Raw genomic sequence first — 20,137 nt, forward strand, 5'->3', positions numbered from 1 at the left:
GCTTATCTGAGATGGCATAGGATAGGTTCTCCTGCTCGAGCAGGGGGCTGGACTAGAAGACCTCCAAGGTCCCTTCCAGCTCTATTCCTATTCTTGCTAGTGTTAACAACACAAGAGCACACAATAGATACAAACTCAAAGTAAACCGCACCAAACTTGATTGCAGGAAATACGACTTCAGCAATAGAGTGGTCAATGTCTGGAATACTCTACCCGACTCTGTAGTTTCTTCCCCAAACCCCAAAAACTTTAACCTTAGACTGTCTACTATTGACCTCACCCCTTTCCTAAGAGGTCTGTAGGGGGCGTGCATAAGCGCACCAACGTGCCTACCGTCCCTGTCCTATTGTTTCTCTTATTCTTTTATTTTTCATATATGTACCCATTTCATGTATTCACAACTATGTATACTCTTATACTTATTATCTTGTAAACAATTGGCTAAATAAATAAATAAAATAAATAAATATTCCATTCCATTCCATTCCATTCTATCGAAGCCACCACTATCTCCGTCCCACAACCAGCGAACAAACAGCATGAAAATCTCGCGTTGTTTGAAACGAGACGAAGCCACGCAAGTAGGAAAGGCGGGAAGAAGTGGCGGAAGAGGGCCCAAAGTATGATTAATTAATCTGCTACCCCTTTAAGAAAGCCTCTCCCTTTCTCATTGGTCCACTACAGCAAGAGCCAACCGCGCTGTAATTCGAGAGGCTGCTCCGAGCAAAGCCAGGCGCGATCAAATCTCCCTCGCCGGCTGAGAGCGCCCGTGACGTAGCGCCCCCCACTGGGCCGCGCTGATTGTTCCTATTGGCTGGAACGGCGGCGCATGCGTTCAGAGGGAAAAGAAGCCTGCGCCCCCTCCTTTTTTTCCCTTCCTTCCTAGAGCGTTTCTTTCTCAGGAGAGCCGTTGCGTCACCTCGGGCTGCGCGGCCCCTTCTTGTCTTTCCGTGTCGGCTGCGTGTCTGGCGTCTCCTTTAACTTCTCCTTCCCTCTCCCTTGTTTGCAACATGGCGGCGTCGGCTGGAGACGAGCAGTTCCCGTTTCAAGGGCTTCTGCCCAAGAAGGAAACCGGAGCTACCGCCTTCCTTTCCCGGTACCCGGAATATGATGGACGGGGTGTTCTCTTGGCCATTTTAGACACGGGTGTGGATCCCGGCGCTCCGGGCATGGAGGTGAGATGCCAACGGAGGTCTCTCCCTAGCTTTAAATTGTATCATCATTATTATTATTTTCCCTCTCTTCTTCCCGCTACAGGTAGTCCTCATTTTACGACCACAATCGAGCCCAAAATTTCTGTGGCTAAGCGAGACATTCGGTTAGTAAAGCAGTTGTTGGCTTCCCCGTTGCTTGTCGGAAGGTCACCAAAGAGGATGGGCTGACCCTGGGATGCTGCAACTGTCATAAATTAGAGTCTGTTAAAGCATCCAAATGTAAATCACATGACCACGGGATGCTGCAAGGGTCGTAAGTGTGGAAAATGGTCATACGTCAGTTTGTCCAGTGCCATTGTAACTTCAGTCACTAAGTGAACCGTTGTAAATCGAGGACCAGCTGTAGTTCATACTTTGGATTGAATAAGAGTGTAAGATTTGTTTTTCCCAGCATTTCTTCCCCACTGTTGCTCTTCAGCTGACAAATTGCCCAGTACCAGGCTTTGTAGTTCAGTGCATGGAAAAGCTTAGATAATAGGCACCCTTTCTTGGTGTAAAAGGGTCTTCAAACTTGGCAAGTTTAAGGTTTGTGGACTTCCAACTCACAGAATTCCTGATTATACTACCTGAGACTTCTCAGAAAACAACAACTGAATGAAAAATTGTTGTTGACCTTCTACCCCTGCACCATAGAGAATATCTTAACTTACTGCACCTGTGTATGGTTTGCCAATTGCACAGTGGCAGATAGGACATCACTCCAGAGGTTAACGTCATTGCCCAGAAGATCATGGGTTGCCCTCTCCCCACTTTGGAAGAGCCTTATAGCTCCCGCTGCCTTAAGAACGTTCAAAAACATTTTCAAAGATCCATCTCATCCTGGGCACCTTTTTTTTTTTTTAACTATCTGGCAGACGGTACAGAACCATCTGGCAGACGGTACATAATAATAAAATAATAAAAACAAGAACAAATAGGCTGAAAAAACAGCTTCTATTCCAGGGCAATAGCTCTGTTGAAATTCTACTGTATAGTGCTATGTTGGTGCGGTGTCAGGGGTTTTCAAATCGATGTGTGGAGTGTGAAGGATGTGTGTTTGTGTTTATTTTCATGGTCATGATGTGCACTGAAGATGGTGTTTGATATCGTTGTACGAGGTGCAATGACAGTAAACTAAACTAAACTAACATGACCCGAGGAGGAATTCTGAGAGTTGAAGTCCACAAGTCTTAAAGCTGTCAAGTTTGAAGACCCCTGGTGTAGGTGTCCTCAGGGATTAAGGGACTAATTCCTTTGGAGAAGCTCAAGGAGAAAGTTTTAATTCAAAGGGGAACTGCTTATTGGGATAGGAGAGACACAACCTACTTTTCCATTCTTGGGATTTTGGGTCAGGCAACTTTAGAATGATGGGATTTTTTATTGTTATTTGGAGTGGAATTGGAATTTATTGTTATTATTTATGGCCTCTAACGACTTCTTTAAAATTTCCCCATAAGACCTTAAAGTAGCAGAAGGCAAATAAACATATATTCTCTGTGTATGGTAGTTATGAAGCAGGTAAAGTAAAAATAATCTCAAGATAACTTAAAGTCAGATGATTAACTGTATATCCATGCACAGATATTCCTCAACTTATAACAGTTCATTTATTGACCATTCAAAATTACAATGGCACTGAAAAAAGGGACTTATGAGAGCACTTTTCACACTTATGACCATTGCAGCATTCCCATGGTTCATGTGATTTATATTCAGAGGCCTGACGAGTGGTTCATATTTATGACGGTTGCAGTGTCCCAGGGTCACATGATCCCAGGAAGCCCGAATCACTTCACAGCCGTGTTACTAACTTAACAACTGCACCGATTCACTTAAAAATTGTGGTAAGAAAGGTTATAAAATAACCTCAATAAATCAATAAATGTTTCACTTAGCAACATAAAATTTTGGGCTCCATTGTGGTTGTAAATTGAGGGCTACCTGTATTCCCAAAGATGATTTTCCAAAAAGGCAACTGGGTTTTCTTGGATTTTCTTGAAAATGTTTTACTTCTCATCCAAGAAGATTCAATAATAACTGAATGGTGGAAGAATGGACACATTTATATTCTTTGCAGTCATTAGGGTTGTTACCATTCAGATGACTGCAAAGAATATAAATCCTTCTATTCCCCCACCATTCAGTTTGAATTTAAGAAGCTCTCAATCTCCATAGACATGTATCCATGTAATTTGTTACTGTCTTCTGAGGTGTTTTTTTTCAAACTTCCTACTTTACTGTGCAATGTTAGGATTCCTTAGTAGTCTTCCACCCAAGTATGAATGATGACATGAAGGATACAACGTTTTTCTTTACAAACCTAGTAATATGATTTTTTTTTCATAAAATGTACAGTACATTATAAGAATTCAGTGATACCTTAAAAAGGTATATTTTGTAAAAGTGTACAAGGCATTTGAAAGGGAAGCCCTAATTTCACATCTCTTAAATGTTAAAATAGTTACATCTTTGTAAGGCTTGTATGTATTCCCACATACTTCTTTCACTAATAGTCCCAGTGGGAGTTTTCTTTGTACATAAACATCTGTACAAATCTTTGGCAAAAACTGAGACTGCTTCAGTGTTTCAAAGAGTGGCCTTGTGTCACATTAACAAATGTTGTGAAGAAACTTTTAGATGTTTTGCCCAGCCTTAATGTTTGTAGTTTGAGTTTCCTTCACATGTTGTTATCCTATGCAGTGGATGTTATATGCATTTGTATTGAAGTAAAGAGAAATGGGGTTGTAAATGTAGTACAGTATCATTAAAAGTTTTCAGTCATCTTTATAAATTAGCAAGATTGTTACTATAAGTTATAATATTGAACTCTTTAAAACTCTCTCTTATATATAAAATACTATGTTATTGAATGAAGTTGCTTCACGTATACAAAATATAATTGAGAAATATGTGTAATCCTCTTAAAACTGGCTGAAGTTGCAAATGGGATTGTGAAAACGGTGTCAAATTTCAGGAAAAAACAAAGTCAGGTATATTATTAAATGTTTTATATACTTGTAATTAATTCCTCATATGTGGGAGGGGGAAAAGCCCAAACTAGTTCTGCCATGCCAACAATTGTGCAATATTCTGTAACTATAATTGTGTTTATTGTGAAATTTATGAAAGGCATATTAACCAACATAGTTCCTTAACAGCTATAGTTTTAAAATTCTTGTATTGTCAAACTGCAATCTTTTCTCCTGTTAAGTACAGGAAGCAATTTGATTCAGGTTATGGTTTCTTTCAGCTTTATTTTCAGTTAAAAGCCATCTTCACTTAAAAAGTCATCTTTTCTTCCATTGATTTTTTCAATTGTTTAGTATAATATTTGAGAGAGAGAGAGAGAGATGAATATATCATATTTGTGTGTTCATAATATTTTACAATTCATATATTCGTTAATGGAATATGTGCATTTATATTTTTTCTTAATTGTCTAGAAAGTTTGGTAAAGATGACATTTTGATGTTTAGTTATTTTTGGATCCAATATTTAACTATGCATAAATCCAAATGACACAAAAAAACATTTTCTTGGATATTTGGAAAACCTTGTGAAATCTCTTTAACTTTCATGGAGAACAGCCATGTACCCTAGAATATAATTTAAGAAACATTGAATATAAAGATAGAATTAAACCTAGTGTAACTGTTATATAAATTTTGTAACGTTTAATAATTCAGAATATAGACCCTAAATTTCTATTTTACAAATAAAACCAAAAATGAAATGTTTTTCAAAATATAACGCATTTGTTATGCTTTTGGAAAGTACGATCATTATGCAAATGAATTCACAATGTTAATTTTGTTGAAAAAATAGCAAGTAAGTTATTTGAGAGCAAGTTAGGTCCAGTGGTATGGAAAAAATTGGATTTTGTTGTACCTTAGTCATGGAAACTAGTTGGATGACTACAGACTTTGTGCCAATTACCCTGTCTCAACTCTAGGAAGAAGGTAGTGGGCACACCACTTAAAATATTGCCAAGAAAACTAAACAAGGTTGTCCATGTATCAAACTTGAAAGCACACCCAAAAAATGCCACCTTCATTGTTGCCCTCCTAAAAATTAAAACTTTAAATCTAGTCCATTACTTTGGGGCTAAATTTTGTTAGCTCTGCTTTTGCCTTAGTCTGCCTCTTGAGATCTGTTAAGCTGATTAGAGTCCAATGGTAGGCAGCCTACAGATTGTTCTAATAAAAACAAAAAATAAATAATTGATTGCATTAAGCTTGACATGAAAGCAATTGTATTTAGTTTTGAATTAGGACAGTTGCTACGGCATTTTGCTTTGATGTTAAAGCTGCTTTTCAAATGAATTTTGCATCATTGTTTTATCTGGCCAATAAAGATCTGTCTCTGCTTTCCTGTACCCTTCCAGTTGATTTTCCATCCTGTCATCTTTGTGACAGTATCCAATTTATCTGTTTCCTCTTATGTAATTTGAATTTCTATTCCTCCCACTCTTTATGGGATGCATATTTATAAGCTCTATTGTACCAAGTGTTACCTTTGATTATTATGTTTATGTTTCAAACTCTAAAATGCATGTGTTATGGCCATTATAAGAACAATTTGTATTAAATGGCTAACATTGCCGTGACTGGAGAGGGTTGTCTTAATAGTTGTACCAAATTTTTGATATTCTCTGTTGTGAGAGTCTCATAGTCCCACAATAGTTTGTGAATTAATAAAGACCTTTTTCAGAAAGGTTTGGGCGGGAATAAATTAAATGCAGGTCATCCTCAGATTATGATGGCAATTAGGACCAAAATTGCTATTGCTAAGCGACATTATTGTAAAGTGTAATGTCACATGACAGCATTGCTTAGCAACAGCAATTCAGGCCATCCTGATTGCCGTCATTAAGCAAGGACTATGTGGTTCATTAAGCAACAACCTCATGTGACTGCAGATAGTATGATGTGAATGTCCCTGTTTGTTCTAAGTCTCTCTTTTTTTATTCTTCATACCCTGATGAATTGGCATAGGCCAATTAAATATAATTTTCACTTAATTGTGAGCTTTGCTTCTGTTGAATATATGCTTATCTTGCTGTTTTAACACGTGCTGTTAATTTGAACTTTATGGATTTTGTTTATGTTGTGAATCAGCTTGGCTTTAGAAAAGGCTGAATTACATTTATTCAACTAAATTTAGGTGGTGTCTGCTGTAACAGACAGATAGTATTATTCCAATGCATGTAGCAGTTTTATTTACGTTATAAAATAGAATGTTCATGTATCATGTGTGCTTTTATTTATTGTCTTTAGTTCACCACTGACGGAAAGCCCAAGATAGTTGACATAATTGATACAACTGGTAGTGGGGATGTAAATACTTCAACTGTTACAGAAGCAAAAAATGGAGAAATTACTGGTCTTTCAGGAAGAATTTTAAAGGTAATAGTATTTGGCATTAAATTGTGATTTCTTCTTTTGAAACAAAACTTTTAAGATATTGTCCTGCTGTTTATGCATTAAGATGACTAGTTATGAGAAATTACCTTGAGTCTATTTAAAAACATAGTTGCATTCATATTTACCTTTACTTAGGTCATAATGTTTAAAAGCAAAGGATTTTTTTTTAAATTGCCATAAATATTTGTCTGTTAAATATATGTTTGATGGTAATAGTATTTACAGTCATCTGATGTTTTGTAGCCTTATGTTTATTTGCAATAGGCTATGCAATGCTTTGTATCTGGGAACGAAACAGTGCTTTGGGACCTGTGAGGGGTACATTCATAACACCTCTCTGCAAGATCTCAAAGAAAATATACATCTTTTCTTGAAAATTCACAAAATTTAGTTTAAAGAATTGCAGAAAATTGTACCCCCACATTTTTCAAAGGGCCTATTTACCTTTCAAAGAAAAGCATTTCACAGTATTTGTTTGCAATTTAATTGAAAGGGGTTCTCAACATAATATACCAAGGCTTATCTGCAGCTTCAGTTATATATAGTACATACAGACAGTCCTCTATTTACAAACTTTGTGGTTACAGACTTTAGCCCCATGATGGCGAACCTATGGCACGCATGCCGGAAGTGGCACGCAGAGCCATTTCTGCCGGCATGCGAGCTGTCACCCGGAACAGATCCACTACGCATGCGTGCGTGCCCCCCGCCAGCCAGCTGATTGTTGGGTATCTGCCACGCATGCTTGGGGGGAGACGCACACAGGAGGTGCGCACGCATGTGCAGGAAGGCAGGGCGTGCAGGTGGGGGTCACGTACACATGTGCAGGGGGCGGGGTGTCGCACGCACATTGCTTTATGGGTGCAGGCACACGCACACTTTCGGCATGCAACGACGAAAAGGTTAGCCATCACTGCTTTGGCCAAAAGTCACTAACCTGTCTCCATCTCCAACCTAAAAGATGGGAAGTGATTCTTTTACAGTGCACTGAGAGCCTCCCATCAAGAACAATAGTTGCATACGGTAGTTGCATACGGTAGATAGAATACCTTGGCTGAGTGGAAGCAGGCGAGGACCCACTCAGAGAGAGTCCAAGCACCCCAAGTGGGGAGAGGGTCAAGGTGGGGAGCAGTTCTTGTGAATAGGCTACATTCCAAGAGGAAAGGTTTTGTTAAGTAAGTCCAACCAAGTACAAAAAAAAAATGCATAGTGCAGTTCTTATCTTACCTAAGTTGCATTTTTTCTTTTCCACCCATTCGACCATAGATGTCATATTGTAGAGCTTTTATGTGAGGAGTTTATATAATAGTGCAGTCGTTTACAAGCAGAACATACCAAAAAGAGGAAACACAACTCAAATATTACTTTGCATAGAAATTGAAAACTTAGTGCCATGTATTTCTGCAATGTATGCATTCCTTCTAAGGTGAGCAAACAAATGTTGAACTTGTGAGTATATACACATTGAAATCAATTGTAGCTAGGGTTAATAGTTCAATTATAAATAGCTCAATGATTGCTTGAAGTGTACAAACCAAATGTAATTTATGGATCTCTTTTCTTTTTTAGATTCCAGATGACTGGATAAATCCTTCAGGACAATATCACATTGGCTTAAAAAATGGTTATGAATTCTATCCTAAACCTCTTAAAGAGAGAATACAGGTATTATTTTATACTCTTTATCCTAACTTAGATTACATTTGAAGTAATTTTGAACCACAAGAAAGAAAGAAAAAATACATTTAGGTTGTATGTATTTTATTTTTTATGTATGTATTTTTAATTTAGTTTCTAATTCTATAAGTCTTAAGTGCTATTTCTATTCTAATTCTGCTATGCTTTATTAATCTTCACCCTCTGGCAAACTATTTTTTCCCGTCCCCAAGATTTCTGATTTAAATAAATAGAAGGGCGCTTTATAAGCAAGGGTGTAAAATACCATTTTACTATTTTATTTTATTTTTTGTTAAATGAGATTTTGTAGATTTTTTTTTTCAACAGAAGAAGCTGGAGAAAAGCCCATGGGTTTCCATCGAATTTTTGATACTGTTGGAATGCATTGAAAGCTTCAGGATACTTCAGAAGTATTTTACTTCCTTTGGAGAATCATGGTTCCATTGGTCCTTTCCAAAGGAGAATAAAAAAGAATAAAATAATTCCAATTTACATTTCCCTCCCATCAGCATCTTTTTGTATGTGCACATTGATCAGTTGACCATGCAACATTGCATAGCCACCTGACCACTGCAAAGAGAATTTAAACAGTGTTGTGATGCCTTCCATTATCAGCAAGAGCACGTGAGAAGTGTTCTGAGGTAAAGCTACTGCAAAGGTAGTTGGTGATCTTCCCTTTTCCTTTCAATATCAGAAGCAGCCCTGATACAGGTAGTCCTAAACTCACAACCAGAATTGAGACCAGAATCTTCAGTCGTTGAGTGAAGCAGTCATTAAAGAAGACACTGTTTCGCCCAGTGAGCACAATCCCAGTGTCCTTGGTGTGGTTATTAAGTGTTCTTCCAGCTTGTTAAAGGGATGGAGCAAGGGAGCTGCCTGCCAGAGGTTTCTGCCCATATGAGGCTGAAACCCTCAGCTGGGCAGCCCTTTCACTGTCAAAGAGCTGCCTGCCAGAAGGACTCTGCCCTGCATTGGACCAGAACCCTCCAGAGGCCGGGTGAAAAAGGTCTGTCCTGAAATCCAAGCAGGATCTAGGTATAGAGTGCTGGGATTCAATTCTTTTTTACTGCCGGTTCTGTGGGCATGGCAGGAGAAGGATACTGTAAAATCTCCATTCCCACCCCACTCCAGGGGAAGGTTACTGAAAAATCCCCATTCCCTCCCCGCCCCACTAACCTGCTTTCCAGCTCCATTCTCCTGTGCAGGGCAACCAAAGAAGATCCAGGCAATAAGCTGGGACTCAGGAGGCAGAGAATAGATGGGGGCAGGGCCAGTCAGAGGTGGTATTTGTCGGTTCTCCAAATTACTCAAATTTTCCGCTAGTGGTTCTCCAGAACTGGTCAGAACCTGCTGAATGCCACCTCTAGTACTTTTGCAGCATGGGGCATTTGCAGCCAGTCCCCAGAGACAAGAAGACTCCCATCTCGTTTCTAGAGTCTGATTGCAAATGCCCCATGCTTCAAACACTCCATGCCAAAATCCTGCTTGGATTTCAGGACAGACCTTTTTCAGCAAGGCCCCAGAGACGAGAGGGCAGAAAATTCTTGCAATCTTGTGGGGAAGGTGCCAAAGAAAATTGCAAATGGGGCACTTGGCAACCAGTCGTGAGTGCAAATGGGCTTCCAAGTGCCCCCGATCGCAATCACATGGCTGTGGGCATTGCAACAACCATAACTTTGGGCACAGATGTTCAGGATTTCGAATGGTTTCCGAATAAATTAGAATTCTTTATTGACCAAGTGTGATTAGACAACACAAGGAATTTGTCTCCGGTGCATAAGCTCTCAGTGTACATACAACAATAGCGATAAATCATTATCATAGTCATTGTAAAAATACATTCACATTCTAAAACATTAGATGCAATACTTGGTGATAGCAATGGATACTAAATAACAGCCATCAACATAAATCATACGAGGATACTAATTAAACAATTTAAATTCTAAAATGCAAGCAACAAAGTTATAGTTATAAGAAGATAAGGCGATAGGTAAGAATAATAATAATAATAATAAGATGAGAATAATGATGGTAATACTGCCTTTCTAGGCAGTTTGACAGTATTGTGGAAATTAATTGTTTAGCAGAGTGATGGCATGGAGGAAAAACTGACCTTGTCTATTTGTTCTGATGTGCAGTGCTCTATGACATCGTTATAAGTGAATGTTCCTTAAGGAGTGCTTATGCTAATATCTGTTGTTTGATGTGTTTGAGTTTAATTCCCTTTGAATTAAGAGAAAACACCAACTTCTTTTTTAGCACTACCCTTGCAGCAGCACTTTAAGCATTCTGGGAGTTTATTTCTACTTGTCTGTATTGATAAAGTATTATAAAATTGAAAATATTGCAGGTAAAAAAGCAAGAATGAGACAGTTGGTTCATTTCAAAGTTTACACCTGAGATGAGATATTTAATTTATTGTAGTAAAACACAGTACAGAGTTTTGATTTAAAAAAATCTGTTGCTATTTATTTATTTCAGAAAGAACGCAAGGAAAAACTTTGGGATCCTATCCACAGATTAGCACTAGCAGAAGCATGTAGGAAACTAGAAGAATTTGAAGCTTCTCAGCCCCCTCCATCACAGGTTTGTGTATTGGTATCCATTTTAGAAGAAAAAGCTTGAAGTCAATAAAGTACTAGTAAGACCCACACATGGAAGATTACTTTTCCGTAACAAAATTACAAAATTTGTCTTAAAAACAAACTGAAGGTTGGTTTCATCTTACAAATGCTTTCCTTAAATTACTTACACTTTAAAATTATTTATTAAAATGAGCTGATAACATTATAGTTTGAAAGGATATTCAGGTTAACTTTCTCAGTGCCATTGAATATTCGGAATTGCCTTGTATCATCAGCAAACTGAGCACCCAGATGACTCTGTGTTGGAGTTTTAATAGCTTCAGATTGTAGGCACATAGAATATTTAAGTTTAATTTGTTTTCTGTGGAGTCGTAATTACAGAACTTATTCTGTAAAAGCCCAGGCTGTAATTAGGCTCAAATGCAAAGGACTTTCAATACCTGTAGGATAATACTTTTTAAAAAAAATTATTCAAAGCATTTATATATCTTTTTCTACAATTGAAAAAAGCTTCTAGGCTTACTTACAGATTAATTTGAAAAAGACAGTCCCTTCCCCCAGGGTTGTAATTTAAAGTGACATCACCCAAAATAAAATATATAGGTGAGAAGAAGAGACAAAATTATATAACATTTGCCTCCTTCCTTCTGGTCTTTAGGAAGATTAGAAAAATTAGTTATTTCATCAAACCTTAGGGCCAATACTGCTGGAGGGTTTTCTTTAGTCTGGAAAGTTAATACCCATTTTATATGATTGTTTTATAAATTACATTTAATTTTAGTCCTAATTATTTATCTGTTTTTAATCCAAACAATGGATTTAGGGAGTTTTATACAGTACCATTCAGAGTTGATTGATTAAAGCAGCCTATAAGCCCCGTAAAGCAGTGATCCCCAACCTTTCTTATGCCGCATGCCCGGCATCCCCAACCTTTTTATGGCGCGCCCGGTACCGGCATTAGCTGGGCACCGCCATCTTTTGATGAAAAAGTGCTTCCGGTGACCTCACCGGAAGCACTTTTTCATCAAAAGATGGTGGTGGCGCTTCAGTGAGCTTTCTTGGTAGAAATGGCTTTCACCGGAAAAGCTCACTGAAGCGCGCGCCGCTTCATTTGATGAAAAAGTGCTTCCGGTGAGCTTTCTACCCGGAAAAGCTCACTGGAAGCACTTTTTCATCAAAAAGATGGCGACGCCCAGCAAACCAGCGGCCCGGTAGGACTTGTTCCACGGACCGGTACCGGTCCGTGGACCGGTGGTTGGGGACCCCTGCCGTAAAGGAGAAAGAAAGAAATATGAATGTAACAATTGCAATGCAGCTGAAAGAACAGGTAGTCCTCGACTTAATGACCACAGTTGAGCCCAAAATTTCTGTTGCTCAGTGAGAAATTTGTTAAGGGAGTTTTGCCCCATTTTTTGACTTTTCCTGCTGCATTTGTTAAACGCACCACTGCAGTTGTTAAATTAGGAACACGGTTAAGTGAATCTGGCTTCCCCACTGACTTTGCTTGTCAGAAGGTCGCAAAAGGGGATCACATAACCCCGGGGCACTGCAAACGTCATAAATATGAGTCAGTTGCCAAGCCTCTGAATTTTGATCACGAGACCATGGGGATGCTGCAGTGGTCATAAGTGTGAAAAACGGTCATGTCACTTTTTTCACTGCCGTTGTCACCAAATGAACTGTTGTAAGTCAATTACAACCTGTAATTATCCCAATTAACATACAGCAAGATATTGAAATATGAGTTGCTTATATCGGAGTAAGTAAAATATCTGATTCAATGTTTCCTTAATAACCATAAGAAAGACAAGTTTGGGCAAAAGTAGCTTCTGCATGAGGCACATAGTGTATATGGCATAAGCAATAAATACTGTATATATATATATATCTTAACTGGGTCCAGTAACTATAAAACAGTGGGTGAAAATGTCTGCATCTTATAGAGCAGGGGTCTCAAACACAATTTACCTGGGGGCCGCTGGAGGCAGAGGCTGGGTGAGGCTGGGCCGCATAATATTATACTTTATATTATACTTTATATTTATATTATACACTAATATTATACTTTCATATCACGGTGGGGGCCACAGGATACCGTCCTGCGGGCCGCAATTGGCCCGTGGGCCGCGAGAATGAGACCTCTGTTATGGAGGGAATATTATGGTGGTGTGTGTGTGTTGGTGCAGCGCCAATCAGCTGTTCTAGGCAGCGGGGATCACTGCTGCCCATTTGCCGGCAAACAGGCCGTGGCAATCTCCGCCACCTAGAACAGCTAATCAGCAGTATGCCGGGAGGTAAATCCAATCACCAATCAGCAGCGAATACTCTAGTGTTCCCCAGCGGCGGCAGCAACTCAGCTCAGCTGACTAGTGGTGGGCGCAATGGAGCGGAGCCCTGATGAGCAACATGCTGGGGCTGCGATAATGTGCTGAAGCTGACCAGGCTCTTTGCTGCAAGGACGCTAGCCAGATGGATGCTCAGAGGCAGACGCAGATTTGTTTTCCTTGTTTTCCTTCTCAAAAGCTAATGTGCGTCATATGGTCTGAAAAATATGGTATATTTTCATGACTGTTGCAGACCTCTAATGTATGTAAACTTGCCTGTTAATGAGCGGATGATTTCAGGCAGCAGGGATGGAGAGTCAAATGAACATTCCAATTGATGCAGATAAGTAATGGGCGAACTGCTACTGGGTGCAGTATAACGCTACTGCGCTGTAATTTTTATTGCAATGAGAGAGGCGCATATCATTTTTTTTCCTCTGTAGTGGGGGTGTCCACTTTAGCATGCTTTTTCACGAGACACTTTATTTTCCAGGAAAACAAATTAATGAAGGAAGAGCTTCAGAGTCGAGTGGAACTGCTAAACTCTTTTGAGAAAAAATATAATGATCCTGGCCCTGTGTATGACTGCTTGGTGTGGCACGATGGTGAAACGTGGAGGTATTTTTTTTTCCTTATATTAAAAATACCAATTCATTTTTTAATTAAACTCTAACTGTAAAAAAAAAAAAGCGCTAAAGAAAAAATAAGGGTGGTGTATAACTTTCACCTTTACCGTAATACATTTGTTGCTCCGGTGTCTGGCAATTAAGCGGAAGATGGCATTCTAATCCAATGGTGGCTCATCTTTTTGGACTCCTGTGCTAAAAATTGCATGTGTATTAGCACGCGCGCACTCACGGGCCAGCACCCAGAATGCAATGCGCACCCCACACACACTCCTGCCACCCCCTTACGTGCACTGCACCTCACAGCTGATTTTTTGGCTGGTTTGAGGCCTTTTTCGGCCTCAGAGGCTTGGAAAAAGCTTCTGGAAGGCTTTTCAGGATGAATAATATGCCCATTTCATCACTTCCTGTATTACAGGAAATAACGAAACAGGCCTATTTGTCCTGAAAAGCCTTGCAGAGGCTTTTTCCAAGCCTCTGGGAGGCCAAAAAAGGCCTGAAACCAGCAGAAAAATCAGCATGCGCAGTGAGGTAAGTTTGCCTGTGGCTTGCGTGCCATCGGTTCGCCATCACGGTTCTAATCCATAGACTCCTTCAGTGAATGAGACAGAACTAAGAAAATGCCTTCCAGAAGGGTGCTGTTGTCATTTGTGTCTGGGTGCTTTCTGTCCTCTAGATCTTAGCAAGATGAAAAAAAATATCAAATGAAGGTCCTTTTTTCTTACATAAGACTTCTAAGAAGTAAAGTGACAGTAGGCTACCATTGGTGCACACCCTTGCAGCAGAACAGAAAGCATGGTAATCCAAAACCATTCGTTGCCCAACTTCCTGTATTTGAGATTGAGAAACTGGGGATATAAATTAAATTGGAAACTAAATAAATATTATTCTAAGCCAAATACAAAAAGAAAAAAGAAAAAGAGGTGTGCCAGAAGATGCAGCCAGATATGGATATTTTGCTTGGAACCAGAATAAAGACTTTCCATTTGGTCCTTTCTGTTCTGTTTTCATGCTTATGAAAATTAGGAACAACTGTTTGCTCTTTGGAAGTGGAAGATAGTGAGCCATTTGTGTCTCATGTTGCTTTCCTGCTCTCAGTGTAGGAAATCGAAGCTAGTTAGGTTTCATGTATTGATGGTAATTTACTGATCAAATAATGGACTGACAGCTTTTCCTGAATTTTACCTCTATGAACACATTTATTTATTTATTTATTATATTAGGCTTTTTCAATTTACACACATCTTTAACATTTTTGACAGCACTGTGGCATCGCTGTTACATATATAAGCATCTACGCATTCATATACATCTGTGATGGCAAACCTATGGCATGCATGCCAAAGGTGGCATTTGTGCGGGCACGCGAGCCCCAGCCAAACTTACCTGGACTGCGCATGCGTGCGCCTCCCAGCTGATTTTCGGCCCATTTGAGGCCATTTCCAGCCTCCCTGAGACTTGAGGGAAGGCTCTGCAGCCTTGTGAGGCCGAAAAACGGGCGTTCCTGAAGTGCCTGTTTTCAGCAATTTTTGGCACGGGAGCCCAAAAAGATTAGCCACCACTGATATACATTAATCCTTATTTCTACTTTTTAGCCAATTGTACCATTTGTCCCAGACCGCATAATATTCTGAACACCCTTATTTAAAGAGGGTAAAGAGTTTCCATTTCAGTTTTTGTGTGATGAGCCCTGTTGCTTAGTTACAGTGTAAGTCGCGTATTAGTCTCTTAGATTATTTGCTGTTTTTATAATATGCTTCTAAATAAATGTAATACTATCTTAGGTTACATTGTCGCATCAAAAGGAAATTGTTGCAGGCAAGGAATTTTTGCCCTGTTGGGATTTTTGAATGAGAAAGTACATTAATCCAGCCACTGCGTTAAGGACTTTGAATCAGCAGTGGAAAGTGGCGAGAGGGAGACATTGCTGAGGAGAGACTGAGATTCTGGGTATTGATGCCTTCCAGTATATTACTCAGATGTCTGCATGGCTCAGTTTAGTTTTGTGTATGTGGAGAAAAATGCCATCACACCTTCAGGCACCTTGCAGCTCTTGGAACCATCAACCCAGTGCAATCCGCCCTGCCCGACCCACATCCCAGTATCTTTTAGTTATCCAGAGACCCAGGCTGGCAGCTTGCGGCTGAGACATCCAAAGTCCCTTCCAACTCTATTCTCTAATAATAACAGCCCCTTTGTATAGTTATCACAGAACACAGAAATGGTTCCTCTGCACCCTCCACATTGTGTTATCGGTTGTTACATTTTGCAAGTGAGTGTGTATGTTCATGTTTTCTGGTTAAAATTAGCCAAACTACTTGTCTTAACTTTTAGAAAAAGCAAAACTGACGTATGGTTCTAAAAGTTTGTTCTTCCAGTATTCCAGGGTTATTTCAAAAATTCAATTAAAAAAAAAAAAACCTTTTAGAAAAGTAAACAAAGCATGCTCTTACTTTAAAAGAAGCTTTTTCCCCCCTCTTGCATTTATGGCCCTTTTTTAAAAAACTCCACCAAAAAAATTAAAACGTTATTAGGCCTTTATTTATTTTGTAATGTAAACAGGGTTTACTTATAAACAGTGGGGGCGGGGGGGGGGGCTGCAAGCAGTTTAACAATTGCTGGGTGAGCACGTGCAGCGTTCAAAAACCACCCATTTTAAGCTTAAAAACTTACCTTCTATGTCAGCGCTGGTGAGTAAAACAGCTGAGGCGCGGCGCAGTGTGGAGAACAGCTGAGGCAGGGCAATCTGCTGTGCTGCGCGAATATAGCTGAGTTAAAAAACCAGGGAAATACAGGACAAGAAAGGGCAGGGGAAGGAGCGTGGGGCCAACTGCTCACCGGAACTACCGGTCCAAGCCGGTAGCAGCCCATCACTGCTTATAAAGTACAATGAAGCCTAAAGTTCTGTTAATTATTCATTTGTAGTTGGTTCTTATTTGAATCCATGTAGCCCATAAAGAGCTATGTATAAAGAGCTATGTTTAGGATTAATTTAATCATTCCCTGCAGAATTGGCTATTAGGTTTTTTTTTTTTTTCTTTTGCATTGGGTTAACTATGTCATATCCAGTAGGTGTCATGATCTGGTAATAAAGGCATTATATAGATTTTTGTTTACTTTGAGGATCTCACTGAAACTATATATTCTCATTAAAATTAGTAAATTCTATTACTTCTGTAATAAATTATATCTTGGTCTAGAGTCTAGACAATTATTATATAGTAATAATGAAAGCAATGATAAAGTTGCATAATGAAATTATTCTACCTTGAAAGCAATTGAAGGAAAATAAAATCTAAAATTTGATTTAGTGTATTTGCTAATTCAAATCTGAGCCTAATTGAGGGATTGTTACAGATTGGGAGTATACTCATGTTTTTTAAAAAGCAGTTTTTATTTGCACGGCTAAAGTCAGCTTTGAATTTAGTCAGATCACGAGGCTTAAAATTGTGAGCAGGATCACATTAGTAATTGCTATTGTGACTGAATGGCAAACAGTAATTCAGAGGAAAGGAGAACTTAGAATCAATCTCTCTTTATGCACTCTCTTCTCCACAGAGCTTGCTTAGATTCCACTGAAACTGGTGACCTTTGTAATTGCCCTGATCTGCGGAACTACAAGGAAGGTCGAGAATATGGATCTATCGGAACATCAGAAATGTTAAATTACTCTGTCAATATTTATGATGAAGGCAATTTGCTTTCAGTTGTGACAAGTGGAGGTAAGACTTTACAAAATTCTAAAATGTATGTACTAAATATGTAGTTTGTCTTAATCTGAAAGAAAACTCTGTTGTCTTAACTTTTAATGGCAAATGAATATTTGATAACAGCAAAACACAGTTACGAATTTACAGTATAGCAATGTTTTAATCATAGGATAAGTATCTAGGAAGATTGAAAACATTAGTTTAATGACAGTTTGCTTGGGTTGCATAAAATCTTGCATAAGGATATGTAATATACAGTATATATCAGGGTCCCCAACCGCCGGTCCAGCGGACCGGTACGGCAGCGGAACAACCCTTACCGGGCCGCTGGTTGCTGGGCGCCGCCATCTTTTGGTAAAAAAGCGCTTCGGGTAAGCTCACCGGGCGCTGTTTCATCATAAAAGATGGCGGCGCTGCAAGCTTCGGTGAGCTTTTCGGGTAGAAAGCCATTTCTACCCGAAAAAGCTCACCAAGCGCTAGGCCGCCATCTTTTATGACGAACTGCGCTCGGTGACGTCACCGGAAGCGCCGTTTATCATAAAAGATGGCGGCGCCCAGCTTGACTTGATACCGGGCCGCGGCGCCCAGCTGATGTCGGAACCGGGCGCGGCGTCGAAAAGGTTGGGGATCCCTGGTATATATAATACATAATGTACTATATAATTTCATAATTATTAGCATTATGTAGCTGTATTTATAAGCTTTTTTTAAAGAAACTGATCATTAAAAGAGAAATACAAACATAAGAAAAAAAACTAGAAAGAGAAAATAGTACAATAATGTATTATCATGCTTGGAATAAATCCATTTTTAAAAGATCAATATAAACCTTGATTGATCAGTTTTTTTCACTGATAGAAATACCATTCAAAAATAAAGAGTGAAACCATATTGGAAGGATTGTGTAATCCAGATTTATAGATTAGCAGATGAATGTTCAATAAATTTCTATATAATGTTTAAATTAACAGAATAATAGAGTTGGACAGGGCCTTGAAGGTCTTCTAGTCCCTTACCATTTCAGATAAATGGCTGCCAGTCTCTTTTTAAAAGCCTCTAGTGATGGGACACTCACAACTTCTGAAGGCAAGCCACTCCACTGGTTTATTGTTCTCACAATCAGGAAATTTCTCCTTACTGATAGTTCTAGGTTGTTTCTCTCCTTGGTTAGTTTCCAACCATTCTTGTTTTACCTTCTGGTGCTTTGGAAAATAGGTTGAGCCCCCCTCTTCTTTATGGCAGCCCCTCAAATGCTGGAACATTCCTATCATGTTGTCCCTAATCCTGTTTTTCACTAGACTAGACATACTCAATTCCTAAACTGTTGTTCATATGTTTTAGCCCCCTTCCCCCAATCATCTTTGTTGCTCTTCTCTGCACTCTTTCCAGAGACACAACATATTTCTTATATTGTAGTGACAAAACCTGGATTCGGTATTCCAAGTGTGGTTTTACCAAGGCCTTTAAAATGGTACTAACACTTCATGAGATCTTGATTCTATCTCTCAGTTAATGCAGCCTAGGATTGTGTTGGCTTTTTTTGTGGATGCAGCACACTGCTGGCTCATATTTAAGTGATTTGAACTTCTCTGGGGTGGACAGCTGTTCTCTTATTCTCTTATTTTCTTGCCTATTTTAATTCAAATTCTCTATTTATGTCTTTTAAGGTTCTGTTTTTGATAGGTTGAGCTCTTTTTTCTTTTTATGTGAAGACAGATGCAAACAAAGAATTAAGCAGCTTTGCTTTCTCTCTGCTGCTACCTGTCACTTCCTTGCGATCTTCTCCCTTAGTGGACTGATGGTTTTTTTGACTTTTTTCTTTCTTTTATATCCTGAAAGAAACATGTTTTATTATTTTTGACCTCCACTGCAAGTCTTAATTCGTTCTGAGCCTTAGCTTTCCTACCTTCATTTTTGCAGATTTGAGCTGTATGTGGGTGTTCTACTTATATATCCCTCTTTCCATTTTTTTTATAGTTATCCTTTTTGTCTTTCAGTTTATCACAGACTTCTTTGTTGCAACCATGGCGGTTTCTTCTTGGATTTCTTCTTTTTCTTTTTCAGTAGTATTGTGTTGAACTGGGCTTTTATAATCATATTTTTCAGTTTCCCAACCTTCTTGAGTTGTTTTCCTCTTTAAGATTTTCAACCATGGAATCCTTCCCAAGCTCTCTCTGAGTTCATTAAAATCAGCTCTTTTAAAGTTGAAGACACTGGTTTTGATTATGTTCTATTGTTTGTGTCCGTATTATGTTGAATTCTAATATAACATGATCACTCCCCCCCAAAATTACTGCAACTTCAACCCAGAGATGGGATCCGACGTATAACTACCGATTCTGTCTTAGCATCACGTGAGTGCAATTTACAACCTGCTGAGCTGCCCAGACAGCTGAGCAGTGCTGCGTGCAAGTGCGCAGCGGTTAGAAAAACCCCTTTTTCCTGCTTTTTCAACTGCAGCTGTGTCATGCAAAGCAGCTGCAGTTGAAAAAGCAGGAAATAAAGGTCAGGTAAGAGCCCGGGCGGGTGGGTGGGTGGGCTACAACACAGCAGACATAGAACTGGTTCTATGTCTGCTGCTCTTCAGAGCAACCGG

At 39.2% G+C, this 20,137-nt stretch overlaps 1 protein-coding gene across 2 annotated transcripts in view; it reads left to right on the forward strand.

The window, feature by feature from the left end:
- The first annotated feature begins 837 nt into the window (after window positions 1-837).
- The window catches only part of TPP2 (tripeptidyl peptidase 2), a 53,822-nt gene continuing 34,522 nt past the window's right edge, over window positions 838-20,137 (forward strand). For both annotated transcript variants that reach the window (XM_026668943.2, XM_026668944.2), the window contains exons 1-6: window positions 838-1,175; window positions 6,470-6,598; window positions 8,186-8,281; window positions 10,778-10,882; window positions 13,699-13,823; window positions 17,390-17,553. In XM_026668943.2, the coding sequence (XP_026524728.1) occupies window positions 1,011-1,175; window positions 6,470-6,598; window positions 8,186-8,281; window positions 10,778-10,882; window positions 13,699-13,823; window positions 17,390-17,553 (784 nt within the window). In that variant the 5' untranslated portion in view covers window positions 838-1,010. The remainder of the gene's footprint in view (window positions 1,176-6,469; window positions 6,599-8,185; window positions 8,282-10,777; window positions 10,883-13,698; window positions 13,824-17,389; window positions 17,554-20,137) is intronic.

The sequence above is a fragment of the Notechis scutatus genome, chromosome 5 (assembly GCF_049901735.1).
Source record: "Notechis scutatus isolate UNSWTSFEM ecotype Mainland chromosome 5, rNotScu1.2, whole genome shotgun sequence".
Taxonomy (NCBI): Eukaryota; Metazoa; Chordata; class Lepidosauria; order Squamata; family Elapidae; genus Notechis; species Notechis scutatus.